General features: G+C 38.2%; 1 protein-coding gene across 2 annotated transcripts in view; it reads left to right on the forward strand.

Moving 5' to 3' along the window:
* The window catches only part of IGF2BP3 (insulin like growth factor 2 mRNA binding protein 3), a 117,813-nt gene that overhangs the window by 8,838 nt on the left and 87,910 nt on the right, over positions 1–21,065 (forward strand). For both annotated transcript variants that reach the window (XM_042801782.1, XM_042801783.1), the window contains one exon: positions 16,854–16,902. In XM_042801782.1, coding sequence (XP_042657716.1) covers positions 16,854–16,902 — 49 coding nt within the window. The remainder of the gene's footprint in view (positions 1–16,853; positions 16,903–21,065) is intronic.

The following is a 21,065-nucleotide window of genomic DNA, read 5'->3' on the forward strand; positions in this document are numbered from 1 at the left end:
CACAAGAGAAACCTATAGCATAAAAGCTGTCTCCTGTGCAGTGTAACCTTAGCTGCAATGTGCCTCCCCTATTGCCTGCCTTTTCATGGTGCAGTGAAATCAGCGTCTACTAAAACTATCTTTTTTCAAAACTGGATGGATGGAAAACTGCCTCTAACAGGTAAAATGAGGCATTCTGTATTTTTAAGTTAAAATTTGGATAAGAGCACAGATAACAATGAGTCAGGGATCTGACTCTTCTTGGGTATGGGACTAAGTAGTGAAATGACCCTGTCTTTAAATGAAAGGTCTTCAGCTGGGAAGGGCCCTACTTCACTTCGATTTTTTTTTTTTGGTATCTTGATCATTTTGTGACTATAGTCTGATTGGTGAGAAATAATGCAGAGAAGTGTTTCAAAGAGAATGTGTAAGTATATGTGTCTGTGTGTATATATATATATATATATACACATACATGCATTTCAAAAGATTATATTACCATAAAATAATTTTCAGTTTAAGACACCAGCTAAAAATATCTGGAGAATTTATAAAAGTAGTAAGGCTAGGGGTTTTTTGCTACTGCTAGTACACTTGAACACAACTGGAGCTGAATGCTTACTTTTGAAAGATTAACTTTCGTGCTTAGCTGAACTTTAGGAACGCTTTTTAAAAATATGTAGTCTACACCATGTGTCTAATACGTTTTTCCTTTTTGTGAAAATGGCAGTGCTTTGTGTTTTGGTAAACTGATTTTATTTTTAAATCTGAAATGTACAGGTTCTGTAGGTTTTCCATCAAAAATGGAACCCACTTTACGTTAATGGAGCCTTAAATATTGTAGTGCAGAAATCAAAATTCCAGATAGAGGGAACTCTCGTCTGTGCGAACAAAAATTTCTGATGAAAAAAAAAAAATTCAGTTATTAGTTGGGTTCACAATTACTTATTTTCTTGAAACTTCATGTTAAATAATTGTTAGGGATGAAGTTAAAAGCTGGTTGTGTTTGGATTTTGAATTATCTGCTAAATATCTAGCATGCATGGATCAAGACTGGACTCAAATTTTCTAGGGTTATGCAGGGCAGGAGAGCTAGATAGGAGGAGGACGGGAAAAAAAAAAATACCCCAGCTTCCAGTGAGTTGTGCTATGCTGTTGCTCCACGCAGGTTTCATCCTGGGGCCTGATCCTGTGTGCTCTCTGCCCCTTCTCCCCTGCCCTCGGAGGAAGTCCCCAGCATGATGTGGGGAGGCTCTTGGGAAACTGGGTTTGCAGAACTGCTCTAGCTTTAACAGGGAAAATGCATATATTGTCTAGAAAAGGCAAAAGATACAAGGGATGGTTTTTAAAAAACAGTAGTTTTAAAACAGTTACAGAACAGATCACCCAGAAACTTATTTTCAGTGAGCAAGTAGATTCTTTGGTTTATACATGTAGGGGGGATTCTCTATGTGATGGTGTCTTCCTGATTATAGTGGAAGAATAGTTCAATTTTTCCTCCTACATCTAGAGTAAAAATCACAAAACAATGTCTCTTTAAGGCAGTACTTGAAAAACATAATCTGTAGGATGTTTGAGGAATTTAGATAGTAGTTTAATCCAAGATAATAGACTATACTTATAATGTAAACCATGTCTTTTTCTTGACATGAATTAAAATTCTGATAAACATGCTTTAAATAATGATTCCAGTGAAAGTTTTGTGACAATCTTAAGCATGTAATGGTTAGGGGAAAAAAAAAAAGTAAAATTTATTTGTCTGTGTCTTGGAATATTGTTACTAATTTTGGAATAATTTTTCAGAGGAGTTCGCTAATTGCATATCAGCTTGCACAGATTCCCTTCTGTGTCAGGGTGCTGGTCTCTTACATATGTGTATTGCTGTGCTGTAAAGAGCGTGTGGGTCTTTCCTGCCGAGGGAACTGGACCCCTGGATGAAGCACATCTTTCTTTGTGGAAAACCAGCACTCCGGTGTGCAGAGGGAGCTATTCGCCAGGGTCAAGAGAGGGGGATTAAATGCAAAGTGTCTTTTAGTGGTATTGACCACAGTGGGTGCTGGTGCTGATCAGCAGCAAGAGTTCTTATGCAGTGAGCTTTGCATTAGGAGAAGTTCAGTTATTTAAGTAAGTTCTAATGGTAGTGGGCAGCAGCATAACTTGGTGACAGAGAGCTAAAAACTGCCATTACTAACCAGGAGGTACTCCTTTTGAGCCTAACAGAAGTGCTGGAATATCTCAATACTTGTTTGTTATACTGTTGTGTGAACTTTACACCCGCATTTTTCATGTAGGTTACTTTTCAGAAATGTGCAGCTTAAAGGATGACAGGCATTTAAATCTGCCCACAAATTCGGATTCTCTATCAATTTTAAATACATACTAAGAGATGGTAAGCACATGGTCTGTAGATCTATTAACACTTCATGAAGGAATTGGAGGATCCTAGGGTACAGCACAGGTATTTAGGTTGTTTCTAACAACCTGTACAAAACACATGAGAAATGGACAGCTCTTAAAGCCAGAGCAGAGATTTTTTTTGTAAAAATACTGTGTACTCATCATTAAATTTCATTACTGAGGTTAGTGCTGGTGCTCAGTAGAAGTGGTGTAAAATTGCTCTTATACTGTTAATACTAGTTCATTCGAAGATGCACCAGAATGCTTATTCTGTTAATTTTTTTAAAAAACAAAAACATCCCCCCATCCCACTCAAAAACCCCCAAACACCACAGCTAACACCCGACATTAAGTTGTAATAGTCAAAAAGTAGGTGACCATTTATTTATGAAATACTAAGTTTGTTTCTCAGTGGTGGTCTAAATCCTAATAGCAAATGGTGAGGTCCTGTTCTGTTTGGTAACTTTTTTTGTGTTCCTGCTTATTTTGTTTGCGTTAACAATGCGTTTGCTTAGAGGGAGTCATATACCTCTATTCAGAAGTTTTCTTTTTTCTTTTCTGCTATGCAGTTGAGAGGGGAATTTTTATAAAGGATGTGATTTCTGTCTTGCCTGCCGTCTTAAAGAAGAGGTGACTGTTGACATGTAAATATACCCCAAATCCTTCATTTAACGTAGAACTGTAAACTTTTATCTGAAGTTGTAGAGTATACACCCTTTGTACAAAAGATCTTGTTGACATTTGTTCAATTAAACTCGAATAATGAGCAAAATTAACTTTTCAGGTATGTCGTATGTGCTTAACCCACATAAGGAGTGATGGGTAGCTTCAACTTTGAAAGTAGTGATCCCGACCTTGGGAAAAGGTTTAGAAGATTGATCATTATAATTTGTAGAGTCCATCAAGCTTTTAGATTGATTTAAAGATTGTTTTATCTTTGTGTTTGACTAGCTTCAGTAAAATTACAAAATTGCATTCACTTTGCAGTGGTTGGTTTTTTGTCTGCCCCTGTGTCAAATAATAAGCTTATGTACATTGCTTTTCTTCCTGGCTCTTTTGCTCATATCACCTGATGCACATAGTTCACTTACTACGACTGTTACTGGTTTTGCATATGTTGGATTAAGTTCAGCATCTTAATGTGAAAATGCTACTTCTGAATGCATGAACGACAGTACAGATCCAGCATCGCATGTGTGGTTACGTCAGTCTCCCACTGTATAGCAGTGCTGTGTTTTGTACTGCAGCTCTTCAAAATGGCTTTTCAAATGAAAGTTTAAGCTATCTTAACTTTTTAGCTAGAGAGTGTTGTTAGAAATTGCATGTGGTTCTGTATTTCAGAAAGCCACTCTTTCATGTAGTTCTGCCTTGTGTCACTGGGTGTATCAATTTTGGCAGTACCTTTTTTTTTTTTTTAAAAAAAAAAAGAGGTAAAAAAGGGGAAAAAAAGACAAGGCATGGAAAAGTCTGTCCAAAACTTAGTCATGTTTCACCACAATGAAACCCTGCAAGTTCCTGAGGAAGAAATGATGTTTGAGCAGTGATAGTTTTTTGGAGATGGCTGTGGTGCGTGTCCTGCCTGATGAGACCCGGGCTAGATGAGGAGAGCTTGGCCTGGTTGTGGGGGGGCTGAGCAGGTGCTCTGACCTGTTTCTTTTCCTTCCAGCATCCAGCTCTCTGAACTTTCCTTGCACTCTGTGGATAACACGCATGTGGTTGCAAACTATTAAAGCATGTCTTTGAGGTTTGGGGGAGGAGATGGAGGGAGCGATTGCTTTGTTGTGAGGCTTTTGGTAGCTCTGGTTCTGGCTGTTACTGGTAGTTGTCTCATTGTGTAGTCCAGTACTAGGCATGAAACTGGTGCCAGCATGGTTCGAAATGAGTTGAATTTTTGGGGGTTGATGGTGGGGGAGTGAAGACATACAAACAGTAGTGTTAGCAGAAAATGATCAGTAACCCCTAAAGAAGGATAATTTCTTTCTGTGGTTGAATATTTATCTCATAACATCATAGTCTTCCTTATGCTGTTTTTGTTTGTTTGTTTTTGGTTTGTGGGTTTGGTTGTTTTTTTTTTTTTTTGTAATTCTGTATTTTTAGCTTTCTCCTGCTCTATTTCTTTAAAATGTTGTTCTTAAATCCTCAATTGTTAAGCATATCTATATGCAGGTGGAACAGTTGAATTTCAAAGCTTTAAAAGGCATATTTAAATTACGCCAAGATATGCTCTCAGGTAAAAGCAACTTGATCTACTTAGTGGGGGCAGGTACCACCTAATTTAGGTATCTCTGTTAATAAATCAGTACTGTATGATTGTAAAAATAAGATAGTAATTACTGCCTTGGTGTGATAATAAGTTTGCACATTTGTATACAAACTAAAATTGAAGTAATTAACTGCTAAATAATTTATTAAACTTGGTCAAAATTATCATCATCATTCATATGAACTTTGTTCCTAATCTCGATTTAAATATCTAGCAGAATGATGTGCATTTGAAAACTGCAAGTTACGAAATGCAAATAACCTTGATGTTAATGATGATTAACTTGTAAATTATACTTATGAATTAACTGGTTAGCTGTTGCATGATACAGGCCTTTTTCTCCATTTTGAAACGAACGCATCCAAATTTACAATTTTGCTCAGTTCAATAAAAAGTGAATTAAAATAATGTAAATGCCAAATGCTATTCTATGTTAAAAGTGAGGTTTTCAGTGCAGAACTGTAAACTATTTTTTGTTCTCTGATCATAACAGTGTATTTAAATATACAATGACAGTGAAAAAGTCAATGCTCACTGTGATCTTCATCCTCAAAACATGCACTATATTATGTTTTCTGTGAAAAAGGAAATGAGAAACAAGGCAGTTATTTAAAAGCTGATAGTGACTATCCTATAATTGCTTTTACGTGCTGCTTCTTAGTCAGGGCTGTTTTCTTAGAGTATTATGAAAACAGGGAAATTACTAAATATTAACTGTAAAGGTTGCTAAAGAAAATACACTTATACCTCTTATATTGAAAAAATCACTTGTATATAACTTGCCTTTGAAAGAAATCTTAAAATTGGAATGTTACATAATTTAAAATCTGTGAACAACTGAATTTCAGTTGTTGGCTTTTCCAGTTGGAGAGAACAAATTGATACTCTAAGGCTTTCATCAAGGCCTGGTATGAAACCTCAGGATTGCTTTCATATATTATATGTAGGCCTTTGTGCTCTCATCAAAGCTGTTATGACAAAAGCACAGAAGATTGTTTTAGTAAATCTTAAAAATGAAGTTTAATGAAAGATATATCTCTATTAAGTAAATATAAATAATTGCAAAAGACTTTACGCACAAGCTGTGGTGCTTTAACTATGCCAGTACAAAACTTGTGCTGTGAATGTGGATTTACTAGTGTGGACGTACTTACCTGGACCACAATTATAGCCCTATTAAAAAAAAAAGGAGAAAATAAAAAAGGAGAAAATAAACTTTGTAGAGGATAGAAAAACTTGCATGGTTGTTAGTACTTTATGAATTTAACTTCTTAAAACATGTGAATCAAAAAGTTGCATTTTTCTTTCTGAATACCTGTCTTTAGATCAAAACTTAATGTAGAATATGTTGTGGTTGTGTGCATATTATTTAGCTCTACACCCCAACTGGTACAGTGCATTCTACACTTTGAGGGTATAAAATTTTTTGAGGAGAGAGTATGCAGTTGTTCTAAATAACATGTAACTTCTTGCTGTCAATACAGATATGAAATAGTTTTATTTGGTGCTATTCTGTCCACACAGTTTTTGTGTAATTGCATAGGATTTCATTTTTTGTGGAGAACTCTTCAGAGAAAATTACTTAAAAGAAATGACAATCACATCTGAAAACCATAAGCCTAATTTGTTTCTCTTTGCAAGTAATTTAAGTATAGAAAAAGCAATGGCTTTTTTTAAACTCTGCGTCTGGTGACATTCAGCATAAAAATGACAAAGCCAAACAGCAGAGTGGTCACTTTCTGTGACTTTTGGGGTTTGATAGGGCAAGAGAAAAGAAGGAAAACTATTTGGTGATGATAGTTCAAAACACAGACATTCTAGAACTCCTAGGGTAAAGGTGTTATATCTCATCTGCTTTAGGTCACTTAATCAGTTTAAGGCCGTGTGGAATTGCCATTAGTAAGGGCCAGCACTTGAGTGCTATTTCTTCTTGTTGGTATTCAATTAGTTCAACAAAGTGTACTAGTAAAATAATTACTAGAACATCAAAGCAAGAATTGGTATCTGTGCAGTGTCTTAGCTATTGTGTGCTGCACCAGTTTATACTTTAAAAGTTTCTGTTTTGTTTGTTTGTTTGTTTTTTTAAACTTGTGTGAATAAGGTTTATTGTACTGAATCATTTGAGATGGAAGAACTTATTTTAAAGCAAAAATAATAGGGAATGTATGATAAATTTGATATTTCTTCTGTTGTAAAACAGATGAAGTATTCTACTTAATCTGTTCTTGTTATTGTGGTCTAGAAGATTTAAAAGAAGCTATTTGTCTTGCCAGCGCTTTTCAAACTTATCTTGGTTTGTCTTGAGTTTGAAGGGTGGAAAGTAGTAATGAGGAAATGTTTTTTTTAATTTAAGAAATCCTTAGCCACATGAACAGGCTAACTACAGGTCTTTGTTAGGTTTTGCTGGAACATCAAACTACGAGCATAGTGTATCTTACAAATGCTCAATTATCATGTCAGTATAAAGCTGTCCTCTTGCAAAGTTGAGTTATATACATATTTATGAAAAAAGTAATAAAAATGGAAGTTTCAGCCAGGATGGATGCAGAATGAAAGCCATGCATGCATGTGCATGTACACACAGACATGAACCACATTCTTTAAGGGTAGCTTTAAACACTGGAAAAAGCCTGAAATGTGCGGCTGTACATTTGAAAGTGTTGATTTATTCTGTGGTCTTGTTAACTTTGTTCTTTTAATCACTAGGACTCTATTAATATTTTTAGATATCACTATATAGACAGTTGTCTAAATGAAGTAGTTTGCCCTTGTTAATATCCCTTTATATCATGGGAATAGACTTGAAAATGCTAGCGAACTTGTCTATTAGCTGAAGTTTACATATACACTTAAATTCAGACTAAGCAAGATTTTTTTCCTTTGCTTTAGTTATAGCATATAAGCTTTTTGAAGTCAGATGGTGCTTTCAGCAGCATGAGTGCTTCAGTGTGTTTCCATTTCTCAGACCGCATGGGAATCTTTGTTTACTGAGATCATTTTAGGAATTGGACATTAATTTGTGTCATTATTTGTAAAGTAGCCTGAGAGTGGCAGAAAACAGTCTTTTCTTTAAAAAATTGTGTGTGTGTGTGGGTGAAACGGTGAGGCAGCGAAGTGTGTGCCAGGATGAGTCCTTGAACTACCCAAACACCTTGCTCAGTTCGAGCTCTAAAGTAGCTTGCTCTCAACCTGAAAGGTTGAAATCAGATATTATTAGCAAAAAAAAATAGCAAATACATGTTCTCTGCTCCATAAGCCTATGTAACAGAGGTCTTGCAATTGCATGGTCTAAGTTTACAGGCAGAGCAACTCCCACTGTTTCACTTCAAGACTTATTTTTCTCCCTTCCTCACCCCCCAAACCAGAACTGAATTTGACTGGTTAATCTGGAGCATACAGTGAATTTAAACTGGGTATGAACAACCTTAGTTTCACCTGAGCCTGACCTGAAAGGGATCAAAACAGCTTAGAGTCCCCGTCTATAGCTGTGGCATAAGGCGTCTGGAAAGCATTTGGGACATTCTCTGCAAACGCCGGGTCATGGTTGAGCAAGTTGGGCTCCGCAGAACGGTGGCTGCTAGTTTTATTTAGATGTTTCAATCTGAGAAGGGTGAATCACTGAGTTTTGGTTAAGAGAAGATCTAATCTGATGCCATACTTCCCGTACCAAAAAAGTTGCCAAAACTTTTGTGTTGTACGTGATATCTGGTCACTTATTTCTATCGGGCTTCTAACTGATGAGCAAATGTCTGTGTGATAAGCGATGGTGGTAGGGAAAATGTGCAAAATAAAAGCACTGTGAGGGTATATCCAGCAGCTTCTTCATGGAACAAAGTATCTTGTTGGGTTTTTGATTATTCAAGTTTTGGTACCCCTTTTTCTTCAGAAATGACACTGAAGTATCCTATACCATTTCTTTCTTCCTCCGGAGCTCTTTAAAAGGAGCTGAATTCACTGGAAAAAGGGGGAGAAAACCCAACCAAACAAAAAAACCCCACAACCAAAAAAAAACCCCAAAACATTCCTTCATTTCCTTATCTAGAGCTCCACAGTCCTTAACTTGGCCATGTACTACAGGGACATCATATGCAAGTTTCAGTCTAGAGCTGCTGCTTACAGCTGATGTAAAACTTCCTAGTTAGTCTGTAATGGAAATATTGACTACTCCAGCTAGCAGCTCCCATGGGCACTAGGAAAACAGGTGAAGGGAAAGAGGAAGCCTTTAGCTATTCTGGTGGCTGAAGGAAAGGAGGGGTGCGGAGGAGAAAGATAAAAGGTGGTGAGTATTGTGTCCCCTCATTAAGGGATTACTAGTTCATAGTGGTTAAGATTTTAAACCTTTTTTGCATGTTTAGAAGCACTTTTGCATTTAAAGAGGTTATTTTCAGTTTTTTGTATACCTCCTGAGTGTTTTCACTGTTATCCACATCCCAGTTAATTGCAAGTTAGTGGTGGGGTTGGAGAACAAATGGTGAGTGTCCATAGCTCTAATATGTTTGGTCAACAAAACCGGCTCAGTGGTTTAATTGTTTAAGGAATACAGACCCCTGCTCTGAGGAAAAGGTGGGAAAGAGAACCTGTGGTGCTTAGAAAAAAACCCAACAAAAAATCAAACCAACCAAACGAAAACCAAACACACGCATCCCCACCCAACAACTGGTGGGGGGAACACCCAAAACCAGCCCCCACAAAAAAATGCCATTTAAGTTTCTCCCAAGAGTTTTATCATGGGGGAAGAGAAAAGACCTGAAATGTCAGAAGCCACAAAGGTAGGTGAAAGCTTGTTTTCCTAAAGGATAACGGAACTTCCCATTAAATTTAAAGCAGTGCTTGATCCTTTAATTAAAAAAAAAAATAATAAACTTAACAGCTTTCTCTTGTTAACAACACCTGGAAAATGAAAGTTTTATGTGTGTGTTGGTGTGTGTTTTTTTTTTTTTTTTTTTTAATAAATGAGAAATTCAACATTAATATGGTAATGGCAGAAGCTTTAGAATTTTCTTTTTAAAATGTCTTTCTGGACCACTCAAGGGAATTTACAAATAATGAATATAAGCTTTTAGTCTAATTAGTGATGTGAAGAACTGTTAAACTGAAATCCTGAAGCAAATGGTAATAGGTGAAAGCCTACTATCTGGCTAATCTACATAAACATAAGACCTACAGTCAGGCTTACTTTGGTAGATTTACCTATTTTGCATGATGTAACTTGGAAGTGCCAATATAAATGTTCTGGTTGTGCTTCTTGAGCTATCGTATCCTGTCCACAAATACCCATTCTCTCTCCGAGTATTTGAGTTTATCCTGCAAGGAGGGTGCAGCCCTGTGCCCGGATCTGGCTGGTGGCTTTCGGGAGCGGGGCTGTGTGGTGTGCTGGCCCCGTGGACAGCTTGCCAATCGTTCAGAGAAGTAGTAAGCAAATGAGATGTTCGGCAGGCACTGGTAGGAAATTTGATCATCAGCACAGAGGGATCTGTGAGGTAATCCAAGAGCCAGATTTTCATCTTGAATGCTGAGATAATACACCTCTCCGAAGCGGCTACTTTGGTGGGTCGTATGTGCAAGATGAAAGGGGAAAAGTGTAGTTAGGAGCCAACCATTATGTCTTGCGTGAGCTTTGAGAAAAAATTTTCTTTGTGTAAATTTTGTGGAAAATCTTTATTCTGAATGGTAGTACAGAATGCTTTTAAATCCAGGTCTGGGATTAAATAATGAGGCAACACAAAGAGAAGTATTGCTGCAGTTTGCCTGTGGCTTAGCCAATCTTTGTCTGCTTGAATTGCTGAATTGGGTCTGAAATTGGAGCAGTAACATTTCCTCTTCAAGTATTCCGCTGTCCAGATCAGCGTGTAAAAAGAAAAAGTGGTGATATGTATTAACAAGTTGGTATTTGAAACCATTCCTCTTTTTTTCTGTAGGTAAGGCATCAAGATGAACTTTCTGGTTCACAAGCTAATGGTTTGATTTGATAAAATACAGTAACTGTGTCATCAGTGTGCCTTGTAATATACACTAGAAATGAATTACCTTTTAATAGAAGTGATACAAAACCCCCTGTTTATCACTTTACTGAACCTGAGTATGCGTTTAACAGAAATTCAGTATACCTTGTTCTTGGGTAGGGAGTGTGACCCTTTGCTTTTGTATTCATCAGAACTACTTGTTAAGAGTAGGCAAACTGAGATATATAATTGTGTGTGTATATACATATGTAATTTTATATATATAAAAAGATGGTTTAGAATGCACATTCAATAAGTTTTATTTGGATGATTTATTACTATTTGTTAGGTGCTTTCAGGAATCAAATATGAACAACTTAAACAGACTGAATAGGTTGTTTAAACCTCCAAAGTTTCAGTGTGAGGTGGGGAGGTAGGCAGAAACTGCAGCACCTCTTACAGAACAAGCTACTCCAGTGGCTTAATTTGTATTATTGCCTACATTTACCATGAAGAAAATGGTAAGGAGAGCTCCCTTTCCTCACCTTGTAACTAAAAATCTCCTCTGCTTTTTTCCCCCAACCACACTAATAGGAATTGAGAGTTAAGGATTGTTTATTTTGTCCTGTAAACCTGCTTTCCCACTAGAAGAGCATTAAAAACACTGATTCACTCTGTTGTGACCAAGCATCAGCTACTTGAGGCATCCTGAGGGGGAGAAACTAATAAACTCTGTGTGTGGGGGTAGCTTTTTGTGTTGGGGTTTTCTTGACTGTTTTTATTTTGGTGGCTGCAGAGTAAACAATAAGACACCTCTTCCCCTTCCCCTATAAATTCAGTTGATTACCATCAATTCTCCATTTGGCTCTAGGAGTTGCTAACTTTGTTTTTATGGCTGTTCAAGTCAGGATGTTTTATACAGAGGTTGTTTCTTACTGTATGGCATTAGCCACAGTCCATAGTGATGTTGTGTTTTTTTTTAATATTGCATCTCCAGCTGTCTATGTTAAATTTGTGTTGTCAGTGAAGTAAGCTTGAGAAACGATGATTTCTGTCTTCACGCAGCTCTTTGGAGCTGAGGGAGAAAGAGGTTTGTTTTGCCGAGTGGGTTTGCAGGGGCATCAAGCGTGGCTGTCGGAGCTGGGGGGCAGCACTGGGGAGTGACAACACGCGGTGCTGGGGCGCGTTGGCATTCTCTGCGCCTGCGCTGGTGGGCCCAGGTGCCAAGACTTTTTCGAGGCTATAGCGGTGCCTACCTCGGACGGACAAAATGAATAAGCACATTCCGAAGAGTGGAAAAGGTAGACCATTTACTTTCTCTCCCGGAGGTATTGAGTTCAAACAATTGAATGGACTAACATAGCCGATGCTCACTTGATCTCCTTTCAAACATATTTAACTCTTCACTTTTTTTTTTTTTTTTCCCCCCCTCCATAGACTCTTGTTTAAAAAGAGTAGGTTTGCGCCTTGCCAGTTTAAGGCATTAACACTGTGTAGATCATATGCTGCTGAAATAAGAGACTATTACGTCGTTTTATTGTTGAGAAATGGGAATTAAGGAGCAGGAGGCAGCAGGTCTCTGGGGGGAGGGAGGGAGGATGGTGAGAAGGGTCTGGTAAGCGCATGGGTACAAGGAAATCATTAAAGTGCAGTCACTTTGATACTTATGTATATGCTTCCCTCTCAGAGTAAAATTTTGAGACACGGTATATACAAGGTACAAAAAAATCTGAACTGTGAGCAAAAGCATGATACTTTATTGTTCTTTGCTTTATAATTGTCTGTCTTCTGTTTTTTTTTCAAATGATTGTCCCTTAAGGGGAGGTGTGGGTCTTATGTGATTTGCCTTTGCTAAATGTCACATAAAACATACGGTGAGATGGTATTATTGAGTGAAAGCGTATAGTGAAATTTTATTTAATGTGGGGATGTAATAATGGACAGTTTTTGCGATCTTTTTAACCCAAGAGGATTTTGATAGGTTAAAAAAAAAAAAAGTGATGTGTGTGGGGAGGGCAGAGAGAGGAAAAAAATGTACATGTAAAAGAAAGAGAATGCTGAAATCATGAGTTTTCTTCTTTCCTCCCACCACTTCTTTCCTCAGACATGTTTAGTGTTTTCATGTGTGTGGAAGGTTCTCATGGGTCAGGAGCACTAGTTGTCCCTGCACACATGTTCTCTGTATTTACATATGAGATCACCAAGATGGCTTTTAGTAAATTATCCATCTTTATGGTACTTCCCGCTTTCCGTCTCTGTGCACGTGTGTAGCACAAATATGCCGCTTGCTTTGTGAAGGGGCACAATTACATCTTTTTGTTTTACCTGATTTCTGTGTTGCAGAGATTTTCATGTCCTGCAAACGCAAGACTCTGTCTTAACATCCCCAGAATAAATATGTCGATGTATTGTCATCAGCAGTGGCTTGAAGTAACTGAATCCAGTTACCTGCATAATACCTGAAAAGAAGAATTAGAATACGTGCAATCCCTCTTAAGAAAAGCAAATCATTGCCAAATAATTCCTCATGGACTAACCTGATACAGAAGTTTTCTTCTTATCCAATAAAAGGTGTGTCTTTTGTAAAAGAGTAGCAAGTGGGAATACCTGCTTACACACTGTGAACTATATATAGGTAGCTTTCAAAAACCTTCATATGATACAGAGGATGCAATTTTTTTGCAGTTGACATCTATTTGCAATAGCTATTTAGAACGGAATAAATGAATTAAGAAATCTGCTTAAACTGGAAAAAGTGCATACACCAGGCTTACATGAGTCACATTGAGATATGCTGGCAATGTTTTATTTATTAGAGATCTAGGAAGTCTATGTGAGCTATATATTAAACAAAACTTTCATGGCATTTGAAAGGACTATTTCTTGTCTTACACAACTGGTGTGACTGCAAGTAGTTGTAAAGTAACAAAATTTAAGATTATTTCAAAACAAAAGAAAACGAAAACCTCCAGGTATTATGCTATTGTGTTGAGTTTTGCTCCTGTGCAAAAACGTGCTTTCTGAAATCAGAACCCATCCTAGCGGAAGCTGTTGCCACTCCGGTGAATTCAGTCGGAGCCAGCTTCATCCCTTACTCTTTGCTATACGCTTCCATTTGGTTTGGAATTTTTCTTGCCAGAGTGGAGAGCTGATTCCTTGTGGGTTCACGTGCAGGCAGCAGAGGGGACTGCAGATCGCTGTGCGGGGCTGCCAAAGCGCGGGAGAAGGACGGGAGGAGCGATATCTCCGAGCAGGAGCTGCGCAGGTTATCGCCGTGCGTGGGGATTCGGTCTCTGCCTGCTTGCTGCTAGTTCAGTGCTCGTTCTGGTCGTGGGAACCCAAAAATACCTCTGTTACTTCTGTCTGTTCTTTCTGTGTGGGGAGAAGGGCGGGGGGGGTTGGGAAAAAGGGTTACAAACTTTGTGTATTTTTAGGTAATCTTAAGAAATATGTATAGTTGTTTTTTTAATAGGAGCTGATAGTAATGGAGAAATCTCAAAGGTGCTTGTGATCTTTTATTTTACACTGATTTTGTGCGACTCCTCTCTTGGTTATGCAAAGTTTTATTCAATTTTTTTTTCTCTTACATTATTGCTGTATCACAATTAATATATAAAAAAAAATATTCACATGCATCAATAAACACTAGACTTCAAACTTGTGCGTTGGGTGACAAGCTAATATTACTTGCAGTGCAGCCAAGCAACTGATGAAGGTGTAAATAGTTTCAAATTAAATGGTTCATATAGCTATTCTTGTATTTTTGAAGTGACCTTTCAGCTTTGTACAATAGGTGTCTCACTATTGCCATGAACTAAGGTGCACAGTGGGACTGTACCCGTTTTGTACTTGGCTTGCCATTGCCTTTGGCTCTTTATGAATGTGGTAGAGGAACTGGTAATTTTAAGGCAGCATTTCTGTCTTGTTCCTCTCCCTTCTTCCTCCTCCTCCCTTTCAGGATGTTCAAGTTATTTCTGCGCTACAAATGTTGACTGGCAAAAGTTTTAAAGTGCATCAAACTTTTCAGACACTCGAAGTCATGTGGGAAGAAAAGAATCTCAAAACTTGATGTCCTTTATTGTTGAGTACATGTAGAGATTGTTTAAATGTAGAGATTGCCTTTTGTGTGTGTGTGTGTGTGTGTCTTTCAGGTGTCGGGCAGTAAAGGAGTGCATTATGTAGGTTTTCTTAAATGAAATGTGAGGTGGCAGTTGTGTTTGTGAAACGTGTATGTGCTTCTGAAAAGGACTTTTCCCCTTCTCACCAGTGGATATACACACTTCTCAGCATGAGCATTTGTTGCCGAGCTGGGGTGAGACCTGTTTTTGGACTGCTGGCTGGGTTATTACGTGCCTGGATCCTTCTGCGAGTGACACTCCTTGCTACGAAACTCATGAATTTTAATTTGAATCTACAAGTGTGAGAGACTAATGGCATGACACAGTTTGAAGCACATTGAATAGGGTATTGGCTGCCAATTTTGTGGTTTGGGATTTTTCTGCATTAAAATTTCCCAGTATTTTTAATATTGAATGAACATCCCTTTTTATGTTCTACTTTAGGACACAGCTTTCAAGTTTCAGGTTGCTGTGTGAGATTATTTTGATATTTCAGAGCAGAATATCACTACTTTAAGGTGATTGTGTTGTCGCAGTATCACTAGCTGAGATTATAGTTTAAGGAAATCTTTGCGGACTTCAAGGAAATTTCCTCCTCCCCCCCCCATTACAGTGGAGCAGCTCCTGACTCTTTCTTTGCTTTATTGGAAATGAAAGCTTAAATAGCGTTGTGTGCGGTTTGAGTTTTTGTTCTCCCTTCCTCGCCTATTTATATGATCAATCAAATGCTGAAATTGGCTCTTACTTGCTTGAGGGGGAATGAAAACAGCTGAGAAATGCTGCACAACTGAGACCTGATCATTTTTTTCTGGAGGAAGTGTGCTTGATGCTTGATCTCATGGTTGTTATAGTGTTGGGAGTGACACCTCCATGTAAGAAGTTTGGGCAAGGTGGCTTTGTGCTGTAAGCTCCGGCTGTGCCCCAAAAAAAGCCTGTTGAGAAGAGCATTTCAACATGTAAAACACTCACTGCAGGCCTGTGTGGGTGGGTGGTGGTGGTGTTAGGGAAAAGAGTGTATTTTAAAAGTATCTGAGGGGAAAAAAATGAAAGTTTTTGATTTTATTGCTAGACAGGAACATCTCTAAAACTTGTTTTGCTGCAAGATTTTACTGGCCTGTATAAGTTTAACAAACTTCTATTCTGTTATAAAAAGCCCTTAAAATGTGAAGCGTTTTTCTGTGAGAGGTCAGTATTGAGCAATTAAAGCACTAAGTAAAACTGAGTGTTTAAACACAAGACATTTATTTTAGCTGCTTTGGTGACCCAAAATGTAGTTGAGACCTAAGCTAGCTGGTTCTATTGTCCCCTCTCCCTTCCCCAGATCTTCCCAAGCCAGACAGACTGACCCAACAAACATGCCCTACCTGAGCCCAGCTGAAACTCTGCTAATCTACACATTCTTGCAAGTCCCAAGGGTTTTGTGGCATCTCTGGCATGTATTTGTTCTCTCACTTTGGGGGAAGGGAGGAGACAAAGGACTTGGCTGTGAAGGCAGCAAGCACATTGCCAGGCTTTGCAGTAGCACTTCAAAGTGAATGTTTTGTTTACTAGATAAGTGAAAACTGATGTAAATTTGGGGTGAAAATACAATGAATTTACTGATTCTTACCCCCTCCTCCTCCTGATCAGGGATGGAGAAGGTCAGATGTATAATTATTAGAAAACAGTCTGTTATTAGGTTAATGAGAAGCTTAATATCAAAGCAAATGTATTTATTAAAATTTGTATTCTCTTCCTTGAAGGGATGTAGAATCCTGAAGTATCTTCTTGGTGAATTAAGAAGAAAAAAAAAAAAGTGGAGAGGAATGCAGTACAAATACATGGGATTATAACCCATTTATAATGGAGACAGTTAGATACTGAGGGCCTTAAAGCTGAAATAGAACAAGTCTTCAAGAAAAGTGGAGACTCTATGGAATGTAACAACTGCCAAATGTGTAACAAGTATTTCTGTAACAGCTCTTTGGACTTGAAATTATTCTGACCTGACATTCCCCCGCAAGTGATCTGTTGGGTTTTTTGAGTTGTGTATTTGGTTTTGCCCCTCTTAGTACTACAGATGTTTAAATGTACTACAGTGCTATGTATAGTCTATCTTGCAATAATGTTTTCTTTCTGTTTTTTCTTAAACTATTTTCTTTAATTTATCTGCAGGAGTCGGAAGCTTCAGATCAGAAATATCCCGCCTCACTTGCAGTGGGAGGTAGGAAGTTACTTTAAAAATTGATATCTGTGCTTAAAACTGTGTTTCTGTTTCTCTCTTTATCCACAAGACTTCTCCCCTTCCCCCACCTTTCACTTGCTTCACACACCACCCATTCTGTTCTGGGGAAAAATCCTTTGGAAGAGGGAACAATAGAGCCTTCTAAGCAATTCAGATAACTGCCTTCATTTCTGCTCTCCGAGTTAACCATAAAAAATGTTGAAATGGATTCTTTGGTGAATGCTGACTTCCTGATGCAGTCACTCTCTTTGACTGAAAGCTTGTCCATTTTGGACCTTGCTGGTGTCTGGTGTATGAGTTCAGTAAATTTAACACAAGTTCGTATTTAAATACTTGGCCAAAACCTTTACAAAAGCAGAAATTTAATGCAGATCCTTTTTCTTTGATTTTTCTTGTTTTTGTTTGTGTTTTGGTTTTTCCTTGCTCTTCTACAGTGGTGGCATTATGGCAAATCATTCTTTCGTGCTATTACGGTTATTGGTTCTCACAGATAGGTGGTATACTTGCTGTTCACACTCCACAAATAGTGCTACAGTTTTTTCAGTAGATGGACTACTGTGAAGAACAGATCTGCTTTATTTACTGTTTTTCTACCTTGTATGTGTTTAAAACATTGTTTTCGCATTTTGCTAGTGATAAGTCATCCTTTTGCCTGAGGGAGATTAGAGAGGTGGAGGGTTTGAGGATAAAGCTCCTGTAGCATTCTCTGAACAGGTTTGGTTTGCCTTCTTCATCTGACTTTCTGCAGCTACATCTTTGTTTGCACTGCCTGCTTGCTTCCTAGTTTTGGAGGAAAAAATGGAGTCATTGCTCTGTCCAACTAGACTGTCAATGACAGGGTTTCTGTAAGATACCAGCACACACCTGCTCTCATTGCTTCAGCCTGTCCTTCTGGTATGTGCTGTCCATGTAAGCATTTCCTCTGTGCTTCCTGAACCTTGTGCTGCCCTCAGTTGAACTGTATCCACCTGATACCTTTTATTTCAAATTCATAACTGCCTTTTTTGTCAAGCTTTTGGGAAGAGTAGTAATAGAAATGGTTGAGGGTGACTGATCTGGGTATTAACTGATATTTTTGGTACAAACTTCCTCTGAGGATTTCGTGTAGGTGCAGTGAGTATCAGAACAGAGGCATATGAGTCAGAAAAATTTGAACAAACATGGATGTAAGCACTGTTGAGGAGAGTACATCAAAATGCTTCTACCTGCTCGTCCCTCCTTATGTGTATGCAGTTATTACTGCTTGTATGTTATAGGTATCTACCCTGTTTTCTATCTGCTTCCTGATCTTTAAATGATTTCTCTCTCCCATTACTGCTGTTTCTGTAGTGACATCTGGTCTTAGACAGATGTTCCCTCTGCCCCACCTTTTTAAAACACGGTGTCTTCCCAAAGTTTCCAAGGAAGAGTTAAAATTGTCCCTATTAACATAATCTCAGCCTTGTCTAGATGTCCTGAATTTGCTTGTACAGACATCACATTTTGTCTGGGCATGGAATTTATAGGGATGAGGCCCCAAAATAATGTCTACAATTCTTTTGTGTTCTCTTGCAACGTTAGGGCTGCTTGTCAAGTATGGTTTGTCCAGAAACTTCCTAAAGTTTCTCTTTGTAAATGCTGATGGTCTGTCTTTTCTACACTAAGCAGGTAAGTTTTGTGTGTTCTTAAGAGTGCTGATGACAAAATACGGCAACTGGTGACTAAATCCATCAGGGAATTGCCTTATGTCAAGTTTACCTTGGGCTCTGGTATCTTTGTTTTGGTGCTAAAGCACCTTGGAAAAACTTCCTCTGAGCTCTGTAAGAAAGTTTTTGATGATTCTCCCTTAAAACAAATCTTTCTTGCAACCAGTTGCTTGATAGGGAGAGTGAAAGATTATACATAGAGGGATTTATGTTCTTGCATAATATTTTCTGAGGGGATGGAGTGTGTGTGTGCATGTGTGGCAGCTGGAGCAATTTTACTTAAATTGTTTCTTATAGTCCCTCTGTGCCAATCTGCTTGCCTTGTCACTCCTTTGTTAATTGCTTGAATCAAGACTGACTTCTAATGGTTGTGAAATCCTTAAAACTAAACAAAAAAAAATTAGAGGTCTATAGGTTGGTTCAGTCTATAAGCCCTCATGTATGTTTGATCTTGAAATACAAAACAGAGTACCCTGCAACACCTTTCTTTTTACAGTGACATAAGGATATGTGAAAAGAACAGAAGGATTAATATTCTTGAGGTGGTTTTTTTTTCCTAGTATAACCATTATTAGGAAGGTTACCTTATAATTCTTTGCAAAAGTATTTTCTGTTGAAATAATTGTATTTTCTTAATTTTGTTCTTTATTGAAAACAAGCATTTTACATGGGATGCCTACAGGTATGCCCCTAGCAGTCGGTGTGCCTGTCTCTAGTTTGGTGCTTTGTAGGTTGCCAGTGTGTTACACAGTGGCACCTCTAAGTCCTGGTCCATGTGGGATTGGGACCCAGGGAGTGTCTCTGTGCAAACCCACACCCAACAGAGCTGATGTTTGGTTTATAACAAATGACCCACAAAACCTGTTGTAATAAGAAAGGTATCCATAATGTTCTCAAATGCAGCTTGTCAGGTTTGGAGAAAGCAGGTCTGGAAGACTGGTAGGGATGCTGGTCCCATGGGAATATTGCTGAAGTGTTTGTAGTGTGAAGTGTAACAGAGTTTGGTAGTAGCTCCCACTCCTGAACACCCCAGAGAATAGTATTGTCTCCTGGCTCTCAAAACCAGAAAAATACTCAGGAAATAAATTGAAGCTTAATCTGAATTGTGACTTTTTTGTGATACATCAGCTGTGGAAGGTGCTCCATTGTTGATATAGGGGCTTTGTTCTCCATGCAGATGGGAGCTGGCTCTTTAGATTCATGAAATGCTGGGGTAAATGAGTTTACTGTGAAAACCTTTAAACCGCTTCAGTGGTGTACCTTCTTAGCTTTACAAGAGGCATGTGCATTTATTTAGTAAAATCTAGTGTCTTGTAGTAGCGTGGAGAAGAGAAAACATTGAACTTCAGTGTTAAAAAAACCTTGACGCTTGACCCATTGTCATTACATATAGATTGGGAAATAAACAGTGGGTGTAAATGGTCCCAGAGTAACAAGCATTTGTTAACAAGACTTTTCATAAACCAAGTACACAAATTCAGATTAACTATTTGCTTTTCTGGAGGAAAAAAATTCCAACTAGTTTTTTCCTTCAGATAGATTGATGTTACCAAACAAAATACTGACTCTTACAACCAGTCACAACAATTGGACTTGCAGTTGTTTCCTCTGGGTAATGTGAGAGTTCACTGTGTACTTAACAGACCATCATTGTAAAAGTAAAAAAGGTAAGATAATCCTTTTAGACCATATTCTGGGCTAAGTGCTAGAATAAAGGAAGATAATGACCTGCTATAATCTGCGAGTACTACATTGAAACAAAACCACAGGGTTGCTATCCTGAAGAGCTCACTCTTAAAGTGCAGCTGTAGAAGATAAAATTCTAATGTATTCCAAGGCATTCAAGGTTAAATATGTACAAAAGTTGCCTGGTAATTAATTTGAACTTCACAAGAAGATTTTTGGCAAGGTTCTGCAGGCTTCTGTACCTGTGGGTTGGGTACTCTTGTACTCTTGGCCCAGCTAGGAGAAACTGGAGGTGGAGGGAAGGCAGCATCTCTGTCTGAACTAAGAAAATTTAGGACTTGCTTCAGACTGAAATTGGAGTCTCGACTGGTAGGGGCTTATCCAGGACATTGTTCTCTACTCATCCGTGAGGTCACTTCTGTCTTGCCCCTTTCCTTCCCTGGACTGTCTGGGTTTGAGGACTCTGGACCAGTGCCCATGTTCCATAAAAGCATCACCACTTCTGGAACACATCTTCTTCCTTTCATTCTGTTTGCATATAAATTGCATATAAAGTTTATTGTATCACTTTTGTAATTTGAAGGACATGTGCGTGATCAGAATCAATTGGTTTCACTTGTTATAAAGTTTGCTTGAAGTAAACCCTCAAGCAATTAGTGCACCTTTTTTGGTGATAATAGGTGGGTATAATTTTCCCCCTTGTTTCCTTACTCATCAAATACAAAGTCCAGATTGATGGTAAGAATTATGACAAGAGAAGGATTTGGCACA

This window comes from Tyto alba, unplaced genomic scaffold (genome assembly GCF_018691265.1).
Source record: "Tyto alba isolate M040663 unplaced genomic scaffold, T.alba_DEE_v4.0 Super-Scaffold_38, whole genome shotgun sequence".
In the NCBI taxonomy this organism is placed as follows: Eukaryota; Metazoa; Chordata; class Aves; order Strigiformes; family Tytonidae; genus Tyto; species Tyto alba.